General features: G+C 44.6%; 1 protein-coding gene and 1 long non-coding RNA gene across 9 annotated transcripts in view; both read right to left on the bottom strand.

The window, feature by feature from the left end:
• Nucleotides 1-17,040, bottom strand: part of GRIA3 (glutamate ionotropic receptor AMPA type subunit 3) — a 145,110-nt gene extending 128,070 nt beyond the window's left edge. For 2 of the 5 annotated variants that reach the window (XR_010652109.2, XM_071813447.1), the window contains exons 1-2: nt 16,408-17,038; nt 15,412-15,570 (exon numbers count right to left, since the gene is read on the bottom strand). Coding sequence is in view for 4 of the 5 variants with exons in the window: in XM_071813447.1 (XP_071669548.1) it covers nt 15,412-15,570; nt 16,408-16,498 (250 nt within the window). In the remaining variant the exon portion in view is untranslated. Of the gene's footprint in view, nt 1-15,411; nt 15,571-16,407 lie in introns of all 5 variants that reach the window. The other 3 variants (XM_065846475.2, XM_071813446.1, XM_071813445.1) reach the window with 2 other exon arrangements.
• A 600-nt stretch (nt 17,041-17,640) lies between these two features.
• LOC139828837 (uncharacterized) overlaps nt 17,641-19,942 on the bottom strand; it is a 352,305-nt gene continuing 350,003 nt past the window's right edge. For all 4 annotated transcript variants that reach the window (XR_011740842.1, XR_011740840.1, XR_011740843.1 and 1 more), the window contains 2 exons: nt 18,609-18,711; nt 17,641-17,847 (listed from right to left, as the gene is read on the bottom strand). This is a non-coding gene — a long non-coding RNA (uncharacterized lncRNA). The remainder of the gene's footprint in view (nt 17,848-18,608; nt 18,712-19,942) is intronic.

Raw genomic sequence — 19,942 nt, 5'->3', positions numbered from 1 at the left:
CAAAGCACAGTCAGTTAATCAGAGCCAATGATGTGGGAAATGTGAGACCATTAAATTCTTCTCCTAAAAGGTCTATCTCTGAATATCAGTTTTGGGAGAACAAGGGAAGCAAGTGAGAAATTCATCTCACCTTGTAAAACTTAACCCACCTTTGTGAGGCTCTCCTCAGGAATCAAGCAATCACATTGTTGTGTAGCTTATTAAGAGACATCACTGACTACAGTAATATTACACAATGATGCTGCTGTACATCTAATTTTAAAGTTTTTGTCGTTGATATAAGCAGATGTTGCTGCACAAACAGGAGATGTGCATTTAATCCCTGATGCAATTGCATTGGAAAAGAATAAAAACATAGCTATAACTATGTTTCATTAATTTCAACTTCTGCGGTTTGTTCTAACTCACTTTGAGTTAGAACAACAGACTGTTCCAATGACGGGACAGAAGCTGCCGCCAAAGGACCATCTGCTGAGCTTCCCTCCAGTGAATCCCACAGCAAAAGCCAATGTGATGGAGCAACCCAGGCAAGAGGGATCCGCACCATTAAGTAAGCGACAGAATGAAGGATGGAAAACTTTGGATGAAAAGCGTAGACGAACACAATCACTGCATGACTGCCGTTTTTTTTAAATAAAAAAAATCAGAAAGATGAAGGTATTTGCTATGAAGCCAGAGGACTACTGCTGTATGCACTGCAAACAGGGCTTGCCTCAAGGTTTTATTTGATTTTAAAATGAAAGTGTGGTAATAGAAGAGATTTAAATGGTCTCTTTTGTATCTGCATCTTCTAGGAAATCCTTTACTCATTTAATAAAATAAAATTTTCTCAACCTCCGCAGCAGATTGTTTGAACCAGTTAGTACCCGTTGGGGTTTCATTGTGTCAGCTCATTTCAACATAAATTTGCTAACTGGTTGTTTCTAATGAAGGTACTATAACACTTCAGAGTCTGATACTCTATTCTGTGTTCCTGCGAGTAAGTTTTAATACTTTTGAATTAGGATTAAGAGAAGCCTATGTATGCACCGCCTATAAGGACATATAATTCAGTGTATCATTTCATAACCCAGCTGTCAACAGAGGCAACATTTTTATAATACATGTATTGTACGTGTGCCAGTATGAGATGAATAGTCCTGTAACTATAATCAATACCGTTCATTCAAACAACTGGCAGTAGCATTTCAGACAACTGGCAGTTTCATCAGTTTCACTGGGCTGCCCAAAAATAAACAGCTTGAAAGGAATGAATGATCTCTGTGCTTATCCATAAATAATACTAATCTCAGCCATTTGTTTTAGGGGGTTCATCACTGGGAGCTGCAGAAATCTCGTGTCAGTGCAAAAGGCACGGAAGAAATGCTGAAGAATCATACTGTTGGCTTTTCGTTCACGCTGTTCCTGTGTTTACACACAGGCTCCACGCAGGGCACCAGGATCCTCCAGTGCTACAGCAGTCCCAGCTCTGCGGGAAACTCGCACCATCGCAGGGATTTGTAACCATCGCGCAAGCCAAACTGGACTCACGGGAAGCTCCAGTGATCTGAGTAAACCTACCCTGGGAATAACTAACGCCACTTCTGGGGAAATGTGAGCCAGTCAGGGATTTTTAACTACTTCCGTGCGAAACCTGCCCACTCTCAAAGGAGTTTTTGAGAGTGAAGCAAACGCAGCGGGAATGAGACTGACACCGAGGCGGGTGGGTGCGAGGTGAACCCAGGCAGACGAGGAACAGAAGGTGCCATTCACACAGGCCTGTTCGCTCTATCTGGGAAGTGAAATAGCGCTTTTTTTAAAAAAAATTATGGTCTATCTGTTCCTATCAAAGCAAGGCAAGAACAGAGGAAAAGGAGTAGATAGCTGACTGAAGGGAAAAAAACCCACATCTCTGCATAGTACAGATTGCAAAGAGAACTTCCAAAGCACCCAAGTGAGAAAAAGATGCAATTTCTGTGAAGTGACTGTCCCTGGCAGCCCGGCTGGGCTGTGGGTGCGCACAGCAAACCCCGGCCGTCCCGCCTGCAGCCTGGCGGTCACCGGCCCAGAGGCCTGAACACAGCTCCTGCTCCTGCGGGAACATCTCCCAACCACTGGCAATTATTATCAGGTTTTCTACCATATTTAACCAGTTAGGAGTCACAAGATGCCTGGTATGTGCTCTAGGGTAAACACAGCAATGCTCAGCTCTCCCAAGCACCCAGAGGCTGGCACTCTTTTGCTTCCAGGCGGGATTCATGCTGCCGTGAGACATCACTGCAGAGAGCTCACTACACCACGGGGCTGCTGCAACTTCTTCCTTGTGGATACCATGCACGGGAGCCAAAGTCATCACCTCAGCTCCTCCACAGGGAGTGTAATGTTCCAAAGAAACTCCATCAGATGAGCTCTACAGAAATGCCCACCAGACTACCGAGCAGGAATCAACAGCTCACATCCTGGCCACCAAAACACTGCTGGGCTGTGGTGGGTTGACCCTGGCTGGACACCAGGCACCCAAAGCCATTCTATCACTCACCTCCTAGGCTGGACGGGAGAGAAAGTACAACATGGGTTGAGATAAGGGCAGGGAGAGATCACTCGGCAATTAACCATCATGGGCAAAACGGCCTCAACTTGCAGAAATTAATTCAATTTATTGCCAATCAAATCAGAATAGGATGATGAGAAATAAACCCAAATTTTAAAACAGCTTCCCCCCACCCCTCCCTTCTTCCCAGGCTCAACTTCACTCTCGATTTCTCTAGCTCCCCACACAAGCAGTACAGAGGACAGGGAACGGGATTGTGGTCAGTTAATCACACGTTACCTCTGCTGCTCCCTCCTCCTCAGACTCTTCCCCTGCTCCAACGTGCTCCTCACCATGGGCTGCACCACAGGCTCAGGTGAACCTCTGCTCCGGCACCTGGGGAACCTCCTGCCCTCCTCCTGCACTGACCTTGGTGTCTGCAGAGTTCTTCCTCTCACATGTCCTCACTCCTCTCTCCAGCTGCAACTGCTGTTGTGCCGCTGTTTTTCTCCCTTTTTAACTACATTATCCCAGAGGCGCTACCACCACCACTGACAGGCTCGGCCTTGCCCAGTGGCAGGTCCATCTTGGAGTCGGTTGGCACTGGCTCTGTCAAACAGGAGGGAACCTTCTGGCAGCTTCTCAGAAGACACCTCCACATCCCCCCTGCTACCAAAACCATGCCATGCAAACCCAATACACAAACCAGGTTTAAAAAGTCATGTTGTTCCGTCTATAGCCATAAACAATCACTTTTCAGTCTCAAAGCCTGTTTCTCAGGAAATTTATCCTAGCATCATCCCATTTACATGCATACATATAATAGGTTACTGCTATTATAATATGAAACACAATCTGCACAGCCATCCACACCAAGTAAGCATTTCAGTGCCATGTTTTAGCACAATGGCCGACAGCAAAACAATTAATGGTACCGAGTTCTTCAGAACACTCGTCTTCCAGTGGACAGACAGGATGCTCTCAACCCAGCTGGTGCCTCCACACCTCTGTGAAATGGGACAGGCTGTACTGCGGAAGTTGCCTTTGCAAACAGAAAGCCACTGACTGATTTAAAATGCAAGCCTTGATTATTCCATGATTCTATGATTAAATTGTTCAAGTAAAATCATTTGCAGAACGTTCATTGAGAAAAGCCAGCTTTTAAGAATGGGTGAATTTATCAGGCTGCACATCTTTATTGCTTTGATCGTCAATATTTTGAAGCTACTACTTTTTGTTCTATATTGGCAATAAGTCTCCTCACACTTGAACTGTAATTATCAGCGCACAACGTGGTACACTTCTCTTAGAGATCTGAAGTTGGACTCAGTCACAAATAAACACCCCAAACAAATCAGTTAGGAGGATGGCTAAAGAGGTAAAATAAACTTTCTTGGATTCAGATAAATGAGGAAGTAACAGCATACGCTGCTAATAAGCTGAAGTCCATAACGAGAGAGCGTCGGTGAGCCGCTGTAGGCGGAGGCCGGAGCTGCGCTCCTGCTGTGGGCATTAATTGACCCTTTTGCTGGTGGGCGCAGGAGGCAGCGAGCGGCCTCTGAACTGTGGGCCCTGCTCCAGCATGCAGAACAAAGTCACAGTCCTGATTATCCAGGAGGTTTCATCTTAATGCTCTACACTTCTACAGCAACTTTCATCCAAGAATGAGGCAGGCAGGATAGCAGGGGAGAATCTTAAACTGCTACTGCCCTTCCCCACCCATTTCACAGAATGTGGTCTCCTGTCTTTGGAGCTTTCTGACATTTTTTGCAAGTATACTCCACATGCACAGTATTACACAGCTGAATTTCTGAGAAACTGAAATGATAGATTCATATTTCACACACAGCTTCACCGAAGCTTCTTGAAAATAAATTAATAATTGATTTTGATTATTTCCAAGAAGATTTTAATCCCCTTAGAGATAATGTTGCAACAGATTGAATCCAACCCTGCATACAGAAGAAATACACAGGGCTGATATAAGCATTTTTAGAGACCACGTAGTAGAAAGGAGGAATCATATTAATGCTGCTTGCAATTTTGTCCAGAAAGATGCAGTTTTAAATTCATGTGAAGATCCTGATTAAAGCAAACTACTCCACAGCAGCAGATTCTGCAACCAATTAACAAAACAATTCTTATTAACACAGAGAATCTCCAGACATTATCAAGGAAGCATAAAATCTTTTCAGGAAAGCCTGCAAGGAAAATATACTTTAATACCAAATTGTATCCTCCAGCGCATACAGCGATTGCCTCAACTCAAATCTCAAATGCATCCTATGTGAAACAGGGGCTAGCGCTGCAGAACAACACAGTAAGAATTAAAGACAGGAAGTGCAGATAATTTATCTGAATAAAGCTTCCAGGAGAATAACTGATTTATGCTGATAACGATCCAAGCTGGAACCTGACCAGGATGCAGGAGTTAGCAGCATCACTACCCACAATAGGCTCACTATTCACAAAAAAATAACAGGGTGTTTTTACAGATGAAGATACGTTAAAATGTTAGCTTTATGCTTCAGCCAAAAGACCCTGTTTTGCCAGAGATCTGCTCTTGAACCACCCTTGGAGTGACTAAGAAAAAGGTGTCTTGTTTTTGAACCAGGACTATCACTTTTCATGCAAGCAGGTAAGAGATACAATGAGTTAAATTTCACAGAAGAGTCTACGGTTTTTAATGTCGCACAGCCTCTATTCACACAAGAATTACAAAATCTATAAACTGATGCAGAGAGAAACAGAGAAAAGTAGTGAAAGGTTCACAGCTACAAAAATACATATATGGGGGGAAAGGAAAAAAGAAAAATGAAAATCTGAAAGTAGGGGTTGTGTAAGTGGCTTCTGCTAAAAGCAACGTCAGCACTTTACGCTGGAGACTATTTGATTTACACTATTTTGTTTCAATTGAGAAACAAAATCTTTCCTTGGCAGATTCTGCTCTACACAGTCTATTACAGATACTTCTGAGATACCCAGCATCATTTATAAAGGGACACTTATTACTGCTGAACGTGAACGTTTTGTTAAATTTCCCAAAGTTCCGAGAGGAAATATGTGTGATGCTACACAACGGAATATTCAGTTAGCTGCTGAACTCAAGAGCCTGGACAACCTGGGCAGTCCTGGAGGAGAGGTGCACTGCTGATCACGATGCTCCGAGGCTCCCTCAAAAAATCCCTTGGCTGTCCTGGACCCACATCTCCCACTTATCCAGAGGATTAACACCAGGAACACCCCACGAGGGACCACTCCAGTTTTAGGCTTTACTGGCTTCACTCCTTCAAACTCCTACAGAGTTACTTCAAATTTACCCTGGTGTAAATCAGATCAGAGGAAGACTCCACTGTACATCTTGACTGCCCATATTTACCTAATGAGATACAAAGAGGCCTGATTTTTCTTTTCTTTCTGTTAGGGTAGAACAATGAAGCACTAAAACATTTCGGTCCCTGTGGTCATTGCCGATACGCACAACTACGTATTACTGCTTGCAGTTTCTCTTTGTGTTATTCAGCATAAAACAACCAGCAGTAAAGCACATCCGATACATATGAATGCACATCTTTGCAACAGGACACTGTGGTTGTGGAAACCATCACTACATTTACTACCCTCTGTATGTAGCTAAGCTACACGGCTTCATGCTTTAAACAAGGCAACTTCTGCACCTGGAGCACCAAACTGGAGTAGTAGAAAACTTCAGAAGGGTTAACAGGTCTCATTTTGATCAATTTTGGGCTTATCTTACTGCCTCTCCAGGTAATAAAATAAGTTGTCTCAGTGTGGAAAGACATGCAATACATACTTTAACTGACAAAAGCTGTCCATCCATAAAATCCACCACAAGCAGCTTGAACTGTACACCCTGAAAAATGCAGACAGCTTCTTCCAAAACACACACTTTTTCACACTCATCATCTCTAAGTCATTATAAAAGTTGGACAGAACAGGTGCTTTTACATTGAAAAAGGCAGATTCACGCCTGCAGAAACATCTGGCTAACTCAAGCTTCTAGAAATTGTTTCAGTTAAGACCAAAAAAAAGTACAAAACCCAGAAATCATCATTTCCAAAACAAAAAAAATTGGCTTCAACTGAAAACAAGTTAGTTTTTTGAAGTCTGACACTATTTAAAAGGCTTTTATTTATAATTCTCTGGTTTTCTGGTTGATCCCCATCTAACCTTTAAAATCTCTTTGGAACTACATCTGAAAGGAAAGATGAGCAAGTCACATAGCTCCCATCATTTCCAATCATGCGTTTTTGAAGTCATGCAGCACGGTGTTCTGGGATACACAATCCATTTCTGGGATGCACAGAACAGCAATGAGATAATGGTTCTATGCAGGAACCCAGCCTGAGTTGGCCGAAGCATTCGATGTAAGTATATGAAAACTACCATTAGTCACAACAATCACTCTGCTGATGTGGCTGAAATAGGAGAGAAATGGGATTAGCTGGCATAGGATGATCACGTATATTTTTTCTCTTTAGTATTATTTTATGTTCATCAAGAAGTCACAAAAAGCAATGTTTTAAAATGGAAATTCGAAGTGGGACGGCAGATACTATGCTGACTTCTCACACATTCAGCCTTTCCTTAGGTCCAGCTCCTTTTGAAATTCACCACAATAGCCACAAACTCGCTCTGGAGATGCCACCTGACCACTGCACAGACACTGTGCAGAAAGATGGCCAAGTACATTAAACTTGCTAGACAATTTAGAATCCCCCCAACACTTCCAATTCGATGCAGGGTTAGACACTGGGTCAGTCCTTTGCAAATCAATGGACGCTAATTAGCTCTCATCTAACTACCGGAAAAAAAAGAATGCACATGAACTTGAGTTTTCTGCCTATCAGACTTCATTAGAATCCAAACTTGGTGACACAAGGGGTAAAGCCTGAGAAGACAAAACTCCTGTAATCAGTAAAAAACATCATCTTACCATGTTCTGCTGTAGAGAGGCTATGGAAAGTTCATTACCTGAAAACACTTATCAATTACCATTTCTACACAACCCATCTCTCCCTCAGAAGAAAAACACAAGTAACGACAACAGTGACAACCACCGAAAAGTTTTAAGGAGTTTAGCACACACAGCAGGGTACAAAGACCACTAAAGGTGTGTGTCATGATGTAGCAACCCTGTGATTCGCAAGACCTGACCCATGTTCACGGGGTGGGCTGCAGCACCCGTCTGGGACTAAGACCTCTGAAACAGAAACCAAAGAAATCAGGAAGGCACCAGCTCATGAAATGCACTTCTGCACATCTCTTGGAAGAGCTGTCAGCGGTGAGGTCCTGATTACAGCACGTTCTAAAGACCAAATCGGGAGAAAGCAACAGGCAGCACTGTTCCAGGTAACAATGGTTCTTCCCCCAGCAGTCGCACAAGCAGCTTGGGTGCGGGTCAGGTAGGTGAGAACTGGGCACAAGCTGTGCTGTCAAAGTGTGGACCATACTTACAAAAAAGAGCCAGGGTGTGTAGGAACTTCCAATACTAAACTTGCTTTCTTTTCAACAGCTTTGCTTATTTCAGGTAAAAAAAGCTGAAAATTTCTCCTTTGTCAAGTGATAGATTGGTTTGCTGTACAGCTGCGACACATGTTCTCCTAGGTCCATCAGTGGGAACGTACGTCGTCTTCAGGCAAGGACAGCAAATTACTAAGTGCTAATTCCAATTTCTTTTTCAGAAGTATGAAGAGTAGGCTGTGTATAAGGGAAGAATTGACTAATAAAATTAAAAAGGCACTGCTAGCCAAAGGTCTCCACGTTTTTCAATGCAAACAGCCCTGCAATACCTGCCTGATACAGGTAAATTGTATTACCCTTGTATAAAACATAGCAAAACTGTGCTACTGAAAGCACAAACTGACTTCAAAGCATGCTAAGAACCATCAGAAGATTCTACCATTTCCCAAGTTCTGTCCCTTTACCACATGGGCTGAGCCCAAATGCTTGATGACAAAACCACGGATGAAGAAATCAGCAGGTACCATTACACACATCAGTCCAGGAAAAAGAGGTGTGAAAATAACAACGTATATGTGGAATGAAGTACTTATGCATGGACTATATACCATCAAGGAGTGAATATACCTTTCCCAGATATCTGCACATCATTTTAAAGATGGTTCTCGTATTAAAAAGGACTCAAGACAGTGAAGTCACCATGCAGCCCTGATTTGTTTTTTTAAATCCTTGATCAGAATTTCAAACATCACATTTGAATAAACTCCAACAAATACAAGCCCAACAAAAGGGCAGAACCAAGCATTCAAAGGCAATCACTCAACTTGTAAGTGATCTGAAAGCGAACATGTTGCAAATTGCATTTGAAAAAAAAGCAAACAAAAAACTTCCAGTATATCTGAAATGTCCAAATAAGTCTAGCAAAATAATTACACGCAAGTGACCAGACAGGTCGCTCCATTCCCGCATTAGAGGGCTCAGCTGGGCTGTTTCCAGTTCTGGGAGAGCAAGTCACGCTTTCTGCAAGTGTGTGAGCAGGTTATTGGCAGCGCGGCGTCCCTGCAGGTTGATCCCTGTGCACGAGGGCTCCTGTGCAGGTGCGTGCAAGGGTTGCACGCTGCAACTCGCTATTTTAGAAGCAGTTAGGATGATAAAACAGCCCCAGTGCCTCAGACACCAGAAGGATATGCACGAATATGCTAGTTGGACTCACTGACATTAACTCCTTCCTACATTCACTCTTCTTCTTCACACAGAAACCTTATCAGCAGCTTCTGTCTTGCTCTGTGCACATATGATAGTTTTACTCCTAACAACTACATCTTGGTGAGATCAACTAACAAGGCATGCGCTGCCTTTGAACGTTTCACATATAGCTACGCACTGATAAATGAACTGCACCTTTCTGGTGCTACAGAAGTATCTCCAAACTCCCCAATACAGTCAGGCAAAGGCACATCCTCCGGGCATCACTGTGATGATAGTTATAGTGTCCACGCTGCAGCGACCACAACCAGCCAAATAGGAGTGCCTGCTTCTGAGTCCGCATCAGATCACTCCACGTTGATTCCAAGTTTGAGGTCTCTAGAGTATCTGATATTCTGAAAATGAAGACTAATATAAAGCAGGTGATATAACAGAGGGAAGCACACCTCTGCCGGGAAACATAACACATACACATTTAGAAGAAAAAGAATCTCTATGAATGAAATCTGGAAATTGCTTCACTGCAGTGATCATCACAGTTTCACAGGAACTGGTTTGATCTAGATCAATCATTTTTATATTTCTATTTTTAGATTGCCACATTGTTCCAGTGGAGCAAACCTGGTGACAAGAGGTAGAGTTTTCAGGCTGCCTTATGAGCTCCCTTAGAAAGGAGGCCACGGCCTCCCAGTGATCCATAGAAAGAACTCATCTCAGGCTGCAGCTTACAGGCCAAATACGAATTCAACATAAATATCTTTCTCACAACAAATGAATAGGAGTTTTCAATTATACGGTTTGGCTTGGTTTGAAACTGAACTATGAAATCAAACTGTTGCTGCTTTAAAAATTAACGTATTCTAACTAAATCAAAATTAGCATTCCAAAATCAGTAATGACAAAGCATGTACCTTAAATGGAAAAATGTTAGATCGCTGGATGGTGACAATAAAGAATCATTAAGGATACAGCTCTGTCATTTCACACCTTCTTGCATAACAGTCCCACGCTGGCAGCAGGGCGGCCTCCCACCTCCCGACGCCGAACACCACGAACCCCGACGAAACAAGCCCGCTGTTTTCTGTGGCTCTTGGGCAAGCTCCCGAGCCAGCCTTCAGCAAACCTGTGCCTTTCTGTTCCTGTTAACAGCCACTGTCACACACTTGTTTCCCACCATGGCATCTCCATTTCCTCCTAGAGACACAGTACAGCTGCTGCACATTTTACTGGAATGTGTAGTGAATCAGCCGCTCTCCAACACATGCCAATAGTCTCATGGGTCTCCAGGCCCAGTGCTATATAGGCAAAGTGAACAATTTCACCCTGCATCTGCACAAAACCTTTCCGGAACTGAACAAGTAAATGGCGCTCTTCACCATGCTTCGCTCTTCGCTCATTTGGTGAATTCGGAGTTTCTCAAAAATGTGTCCATTCATGTGAGATTTTTTTCCCCATCTCTACTGTGTGAGTTAAATGGAACCCTAACAACTAAATACGGAAATGCTATGTATGTAGCAGAGGAGGAGAGAAAGGAGAGTCAGCTTATTTTAGCATTAATTTTTAAAATAACAAAATATACTTGAAAGCAGCATGGTTCCTTCTGCTAACACGGAGATCACATCCAGCTTCATGACAAAGCATCTCCTCTGCCACAAAGTGGAAACAAACTTCAGCTGGAAAATACCCTTCACCTTTCAACCCACCTCAATATTGCCAAAGCTTTGACCCCTCAACTAAAGCCAGCTGATTGTCACACAGCAGTAACACACAATACTCGAGCATGCTCCGCAGCATTTTCAGGTATCTATAATGAACAGAGTTGTGTAGAAAGCACATTTCCAGGTGTTCTACCACAGAATGCTGGGAGAAACCACAGTGCCTTCCTTATTGGGAGAGTGAGACGTCTACCCTGCGGTCTCTGCTCACACAAAACCACCCGCACAGAGCTCACGCTTGGCAGGATTGTCAGTGAGACGTGCTGATGCTTCCAGCAGAAGGGAGCTGACCACTTCCAGCGTCAGCGTCCTTTGCCAGCTGGCCAAAGAGTACACAGATGCAAGGGAAGCAAATTATCTGCCCACTGGCAAGAAGAAATGCTGAGCAGCACCTAAGGAAAAAGTGTGTGTGTGTGCACATGTGCAAGTGACTATGCATGTGAGTATACATATATATAAACATATACATATATGCACCTGTGATTTAGAAAAGGAAGGAACGCAGTTAAACCAGAAACATTGTCTGCTACTACCCCTGTGGTATCATTTGCTGCAATGTTCTCACAGTAAGAAACAGGCACTTTTCCCATTAAAGTCTTCCAAGCTGAATTTTAAAGATTAAACACACGCGCTGCAAGGATGCTAAGGAAAATTTTCTGAAATCAGACCCCCTCAAGAAAGTGTCCAATCACTTACAGGATTTTAGCAACTTAAGGTAACCACGTCATTCTATCCTCCCTCTTTTCTTAGTCCCTTAAAGAACGAGTGGCTGTGGAAAAAACGCTACACATCAACATTTGGTAAAATATAAAAAGCCTTCTGCATTCAGAAGATATATGAGAAATCACTCAGAAAAATTAACAGGACAAGAATTTGCAGCTGATAGGTTAGGTTTAGCTGGGAGAGGGAATCTGCCTGTAGATTAATTAGATTCTGCAATCACAGCCCCTTTTCACCCATATGCATCCCATCACCATCATTACATGATCAACAGATTTTAATGAAAGCTAATGCTTGCTTTTGAGAAATTCCATGGAGACTATTTATAAGGTTGAGTTTACTTTAGTAAATATTTCTTGAAAACTGTACGTAATGCAAGTGCACGTTTGTTGGCTGTAAAGGTGTACAACAGCAATTTTTTGCAATGACAGTGCAGAGAGGGAATATGAGATCTGTGTGCTAATGAGCTGACACTGCAGAGGCTGGAGCCGTGTTAGTATAGTGCACTACAAGTGCAGAGCAGAAAGACATACGCGGGTTATTTCCAGGGAATATGATCTACAGAACCGTACGCATAATTCAACATTAATACTAACATCCTTCATCAGAGGTTATAAGGAAAGCATGAACGACACTTCAGTGATGAATTTATACATTTGAGTTGTTGTATTATTCTGAAAAAGCCAGCTCACTCCCTACTTGAGCATTTTGGAAGAAAATATAACATCTACGTTTTACTTGATTTTATTCATTCACAGGTCAAGTTTACTTTCTTCCTTTGCTTTTTCTGATGGCAAAAAGCTGCATATTTTAAAAGATGCAATAAACCCCCCCCGGAGCCAACTGATAAACTTCAATTTGCCTTTAAATACATGGGAATTATCATCTGTGTTCGCATTTTCTCTCTATTAAATAAATAGGTAGATAAATACAGAGTGGATGAATGCTGTATGCATCCATGTAAATTAAATATACAGAGAGAGGCTCAGTGCTAGCAGTGAAGCAGGGAATACATGTACATGAATCAGATTATGCACCATTTAACTGGAAAAGTAATCAGAGGGAGGGGCTTAGGGTAGGAATTTTCTTTTGCTTCTAAACAAGTTTGTTCCCATGTTGGGGTATTGCCAAATCAGTCCTACCAGAGGTGGGCTCTTGATCTCTGGCTCATGAGGATACTTCAGAAGAGCTTTCTTCCTCCTGCCTCTGGAATGCAGCAGATTGCACCAAGCAAGATGTGCAGCTGTACAGTAACAACATAAGTCTCCCCTGAGCAGAGCCCCCTCAATCCCTGCACACATGAACACTCACTACTGCCACTATCAGAGAAACCAACGCAAAGGAGGAAGAAAAGTACCACATTTTGGATCCTGACTAGCACAGGCACTAGGCTCAAGCTACACATGCTACTTTCTCCAATTACCCCTCTGTTCCTTCCCCCATCCCACCACAAAGTCAGCCCCAGGCTCCCTCTCCAGTGACGGCATCAGAGTCACTGCAGGTTTCTCTGCTGTGGATCCCTGCCAATTGCAAATATCGATTGAACGGCTGTGTGACAGCACTGGAGACAATTTATGCTTATCTCCAAGAGAAGTAAAAATGTTATGGAAAGAATTCCTGCATGGATCTAGCAGCACCCTGTGATTACCTGTCAGCCCTGTGGGAAGCGAGGATGAGATTAAGGGTACTTAGGGCAGAATGTTTTACATGTTACCAGGTAGCATCAGGAGCTATTAGTCCATCCTAATGGACTAATTGGTACATATGAGCACTCTGACTTTCAAAGATAATTGCTTCCAGATCCAAAAAGAGAAACTGTTCTTATTTTTCTTTTTTCATTTTGATCTAGAGAGACCTGTATGACCTGTGACTTGGACTCGCCGTATCCTTTTCCCAACAACAGTATTACCAGATGGTTGACATAGCTATGGACAAGGTCACCTTTTCATTCTCTTTCTTCTGTTGCTTTCTTCACATCTTCTATTTTTAAATAGGTTACTGTAGGTTGGTATTCTCTGGTCTACAGTTTCTCCAGAGATTTAAGTTTTCCCAGTTTTACTACACTGGTAATATGTGTGTCAGAACACACAGCCCCGCCACAGCTTTCACTAAGGAATGACAAAAATCGTTAGATGTCAGAAGATGAGAAGCACAGTGACTAAAAAAAAAATCCATTGACTGCCTCTGCACAAGCGTGTGGTTCACTTGGCTTTGTGGGGTCTGTAAAGAAATTCTGGTAGAACTTTTCAAAAACAATTAATAATTAATCACCCAAGCAGTTTAATGTATTTAGTTTAAATCCATATAATTGATATTTAGGAAACTATGTCTGAGATACAGCCTCTTGAAGGGATTACACTGATTAGGGATTAATAGTCTGATGTTTGTTGTAAGAGCTCTTGAGGCTGACAGGATTAGTAAAATAAGATGCAAAGTACAGACGCTTTTATTTACCATTTTTTCCACTTTACCTAATATTTTTATTGGATATTACATAATTAACCCCTTGCAAAAGTTTTAAAGATCCTAATTCAAAGCCGTTTAAAAAGTGTAATGCTGCACTAGCAAGAAGCAGTCACATGGGGGATATGTTAGAATATCAATCCAAAATTTGTCCAAATATTTCCTTATTCTATATTTTCTAACCATCAGCTTTCTCAGAAAATACATGAAATCTTAGAAGAATAAAATACCTACTCGTCCAGCCTTCCGGTTATACAGTGTGGGAGAGGATTATAGGAACTACCCTATCCCTAACAAATAAAAAAATAAAGGAATAAGATATTCAAAACATAAAACTGTTTTACAGCAAGCGATACTAGTCTTCTGGACTCCACTACTTCATTATTTTAGTACTATGCTTCCTCTTTGAATATGTTATACTGTAAGCATATGAACAGGAATCCTGCTCCTAACAAAGTTAGCATATTGCATTCAGAGGTCCTTTAGATCATGTACAGACGTATTTCTGTATACTGCAAAGGGCATGCAACTACCTCACAAGAAAACTCCATTCATTTTCAAAGGTTTACAATAAAAACTGTATAAAAGCGAATTCGGACATACCAGTAAAACACATATTCAGGCACCACTGTTGGTAAAGGACTGCATTTTTAAATGCAGAACACGCACGAGGCTTTCAGAATGAGATTTCGCTTTTTAGCACCACATTAACGCTACTCAAAGTTCTATTTTGCTGCTTCTGTTAAGAAAGACTCAAATTGTACATACACACTGCTTGTGCAGAGCTATTTCTCATAACACTGAGTGTTCTGATTCCATTTTCTCTCCCCTCAGCTCTAACAGTGTTTGTCAGTTCAGTCTCCTCAGCTTTTAACAGGACTTTCACTGTAAGAACATAACCCAGTAAGCCCCCTAGCTTTGCTCCCTCAAGGTCACTTGTAAACTGCTGGTTTTGTTTCATTCCTACATGGTATTATTTGCAAATGACGCTGTTTCACAGGCGAGCTTGTAGCCTCCACAGAAGAGGGATGCTACTTCAGCGGCAACTCACTGATCACAGCTACACAGCACTGCTGTATAAATAACATGGTTGTTTTTCTGGAAAACAAAACTAAAGGGGTGAAAACAAGTAGTGAGAGAACTTTCCCTAAGGTATTATTCAACTATATAACGCTGCAGATCTACTAAACCTCATGTCAGCACACACATTTGTTGCACTATATTGTATGAACTCTAGGCTACCAGGAAGAAATTGAATGTAAAGATAGATAACATATAAATATTTTTTTTTTAAAAAAGTGTGTATTTACTTACAAGCATTTGTCACTGAAAAACTGTTGGAAGAGTCCAAGTGATCTACGTGATAGTTCAAATGGAAGGGCTTTTCTGTGGTATTTTGGTTTGTGTTGTATAACTGCACAGCAAATCGAAATGCACTGTGCTCCTGAACAGTGTTCCTCATGAAAAGTCCACCTACGATGGAAAAAAAAAAAAATAAAGGAAAATAGGAAATGGTATTTCAGAATGAATTTTGAGGAGAAACAGTGGCAATAAGTTACATTTGCATGCTGCACATCTCAGAATGAACAGGAGCATGCTGAGCCTGAGCACATAATCCTGACAGAGCTCGCACATGAAATACATATTCCAAGTCCAAAGTTAGGGTTTTAAAGCCACACATCCCATCCAGGTGCCCCCTGAGGTACTGGGAGTCACTGGGAGCTGCAGGCCACCGCTCCATGGATGCCCACACACAGCCTAACGTGGGGAGCTGTGGCTCCTAAACCATCTCCAGACTACCCAGATAAGGTCTGCGTGGAGTTACGTGCTAAGGACACGGATGTGTGCAGCGTGGCAAACGTGCGGTTTTAGACGGTCTGCTGGAGCACACGCACGGCTGAGCGCTGCTCCAAGGGGAAGGCAGCCGAAAAAAACCCAAGTTCCACTCGCCTGCCCTCAGCCTTGCGGCTCGTTCGGCCCCGGGTTTAGGGCACGTCGCTACAGATTCACGCCGTTACTCTCTCACGTTATTCGCTACATGGGATGCGCTGCTTCGGGCGCGATTCCGCAGGAGCACGGACCGAATCCCCCGCCGCTCCCCCGGCGCACGGACAGCGCGGCAGCCCGGGCACGGCTCGCAGCCGCCCCAGCAGCCCGGGCACCGCTTCTGCCTGTCGCTCGCAACCACGGGAAGGAGCCGGAGCGGGGCTCGCCCCGAAAGCCGCCGAGCCCCCCCGCTCCCCGTCTACACAACTTCCCCCAGGCTGGCGGGGGGCAGGAGCGGGTCGCGGTGTCGCGGCGGGGACTTACCTATACTGATGGTGTTGGGGAACCCCGCCAGAGCCTCCCCCAGCAGCCCCGCCAGCAGCAGCAAGAGGGTCCGGGGCGCGTTCTGCCCCATTTTCTTCAGCCCCTGCGGTTCAGCCCCTAAAACGAAACTGGCGGCACAGGCATGGGCGCAACTGGAGACTCAGAGTAGTGTCAATGGTGGTGGCGATGCTGGCGGAGGTAGTGGCAGGGATGGTTCCCCTCCTTCTTCCTTTTTTTTTTTCTTTTTTCTTCCCCAAATCCCTCTCCTCTTGTCTTCACCCCAGCCTGGGAGGGCTCACTGGCTGCGAGCTTGCCTCTCTCCCCCCGTCTCCAGCAGCCCCCCCCCCAGCGCAGGGACTTCCCCCAAAGATGGTGGGTAGCGGAGCCGGCGAGGCTGCTCCGCCCGGGCCGGGAGGGGGTTATCGATCAAACTTGGCGTGAGGCGGGCTGGCAACCGCTCGGCTCGGCCCGCCCGCCCAGCCCCGGCGCTGGCGTCTCCCGGCCGCGGCGGCAGCGCTCGGGGCTGCGGTGGGAGGCAGCTCGGCGGCCTGGCGTGGGCCGGCCCGGGGCTGCAGCTGGCCCCTTTAAAGCCGCATCGCCTCGGCGTGTGTGCGAGTGCGGTGCGAGTGCGGTGCGTGCGCCGGGCTGCGGCCGGGGGAGGGGCGGGGAGCCGAGCCGGGAAAGGAGGGAGGGAGAGAGAGCGGGCGGGCGGGGTGCGGGGGATGCGGTCGGGGTCCTGCCCGCGCCCGGCGGCGGGGAAGGCGGGCGGCGGGGGGGCCGAAAGGCGGCAGGGGCGCCTCGGGGCCGCGGGCGAGAGGCTCCATGAGGGCTGGGGCCTGGCCCTCGGCGGGCGGAGGTCGGCGCCCGAGGTGCGGGGGCGGCTGGGGGCGAGAGGGCTGGGAACGGCCCCAGGGCAGCCGGCACGATGCACTTCCCCGGGGGGGCTGCCTGCCCTGCCCCCGAGTTCTCCCCATCCCTCCTCTCCGGTGCTACCAGCAGAGCGGGGAGCCTCCCGCATCCATCTGCCCACGGTGCGTGAAGTGGAGAAAAGATAAGGACGAGTTTATCCCACACAAGGGAACACTAGGTCCTGTCCAGCCTCCTCTAAAGGGAGGAAATCCAACAAAGTCTCCCTGTTTCATTCCTTGTGCGGGAACATCTCAGATGCACGTGTCCCCAGCACAGAGCACCAGGCATGGCCTACGCGATGGCGATGGGGAGCGGGTGGGTGTGGGACATCCCGTGCACCGCTCTGGTACCCACCTCTGGGCTGACCCGGCTCGATATGCCCCTGGCTGCACATCTGTAGGGAGCTACTGTGCTCCTGTTCAGGCTTGGTTCTCTGAGGGGCTGATCTTGCTCCTGTCTCCTTGACACCTCGCTAGATGGATCCTGCAGCTCTTTTCTCTTTTTTTTTTTGCTGCTTTGAGACACACAAAACTGCACAAAATGGAGACAGAAAAGAGATATTAGGTCACCTAGTCCATCTCATAAGCCCAGGGAAGACCGTTCTTCACTTAATGTTTCCTTTTGCTCTGATTTCAGCAGGTCACTTAGTCCTCCTCTGGTTGCCTTTTTTTTTCTTTCTTACTCCAAGACCCTGGTGTTCCTTGGGTCTGTGTTCAGTTGAGTTAGGGATGATATCAAAAGCAGTTGGTTTTGCATTTGCAAAATCAACCAGTTCCACAGGCCCTAGCTTCATGTAAGCACTTGAGATGTAAGATGGTGGCAGATTACTGCACATGTGCTAGTGAATAACATCAGATATCCAAACCACTACTCTTGAAGTAAGCCAAAGGCACAGGTGAAGAAAAGGACATCGCTTTCATGACACAGAAGCATAACATATGTCTTTAGCAGCATATGTATGACTTCTGCTTACTCCTAGGTGCATGGATTGTTTGCTACATGTTGTGTGTTCCTTTATGAGATTCATGCCCAGAAGATGGAGTCTATTCCAGTTCAGGCAGGGGTAGGGATCAGGCTACAGGATGCCTGGTAATGTGCCCAGTTTAGATTGAGATGGCAGTTGTCTGGTTGTCTGTAGTGATAGGTGGGGTATAAAGCCATCTTTATAGCACTCTTCAAGCTCAAAGAACTCCACAAATATTACCTATGAATTCCTGTAAACACCTCCATGAAGCTTGATTGTATTCTTTTACAGATGTAAGAACTTAAAGAAAGCAACTGGTTCAGCTCACCTAGGCAAGAAGTTTCAGAGCCAGGATTAGGATGATAAGCAGCAGCCTGGCTTCATTGCAGAGCACTTTTCTCTCGAATGTCCTTTTGGTGTGCACAGCAGATCTGAAAGCGACAGACAGGTTCATGAAGCTTAGACATTCAAGATAGTTGTGAAAAGCATGTTCCTATAGGCAAATAATTTCTGGTTGCAAACTACTTATCCCCATTCTACCTGCCTGCAACCCGTTTCTAAGGCATTCTCCACAAAGTCCTGCTGTCATCTTTTTTGTGTCCCTTCCTAGTGGCCCTACTTTCTTCCTGTTCACTTGCTCTCACAAAGTTCCTCTCGCTGTCCCTGCCGCTGTGTACTGCAGGCTGACTGCCACCTCCTACACTGACAGCTGATGATGTACTGAAAAAATTGTGAAAGAAATTATGCTTAACACTATAGATATTAGGACAAGAGAAGAGATAAAATAGCCATGAATGAAGGTGGCATGTGTCAGAATCTCATTTTTATACACAGCTGGTAGGGCGGGTACCTCATCTCAAATAAAATGGTGCTTCACAGCCTCATCTCAAAAGGGAGAGTGTGGTTATAATCCAAAATATATTTGTGTTGAGACAAATAAATTTTCATTATCACCCACATTTTTCCTCCTCAAGCCTCTAATATACATGTTATTTTTATTATTATTGGCATTTTCAAGATGATGTACTTTGTTTTTGCTTAGGCAATTAGTCTTATGGTACCATTTGCAGCTACAAATGGTACAGCAGCCATCCCACACGGATTTTGGAGAAACCCAGAGACCACATCTCAGTTTATCTTTCTTACACTGAACCCAGTGTGTCCTCGGACAAAATGGTAGGAGATGAGTTGGCTTTATGTGGATACTAATGCCATGTAAATAGTTTATATACTTTGCTAGGGATGCTCAGTGACTTGAGTTAATGAGTTCCATGGTAACCAAGGTCATACCAGATGCTTTCCCAAACCTTCCCTAACTAAACACAACCAAGATTTTCCAGGATAATCAGAGCTTTGTGTTTAGATGATTTATAGTGTTTTGGGACACTGGGGGATTCTGAGTACTATCCACCTGAGCAGGAGGAGGTAATGATTTATCATTAGCTAATGTTTTCTCACTGTAATGTCTAATAGCGTATTAGAAAAATGATATGGGATTTGGGACACAGTGTTCTCGCTGAGCTTTCTGATGTTACTGGGCTAAACCCGTAGTGTTAGCATCAAGTCATGGCAAAATGTACAGCAGGATTCTGTGGCTCAAGCTTCACCCTAACTGCACTAAGCTGACTTTAACACTTTTATCATTCCTATTTCTAATTGCAA

Source organism: Patagioenas fasciata, chromosome 11 (assembly GCF_037038585.1).
Source record: "Patagioenas fasciata isolate bPatFas1 chromosome 11, bPatFas1.hap1, whole genome shotgun sequence".
NCBI lineage: Eukaryota > Metazoa > Chordata > Aves > Columbiformes > Columbidae > Patagioenas > Patagioenas fasciata.
This window is presented reverse-complemented; position numbering and strand designations above follow the sequence as displayed.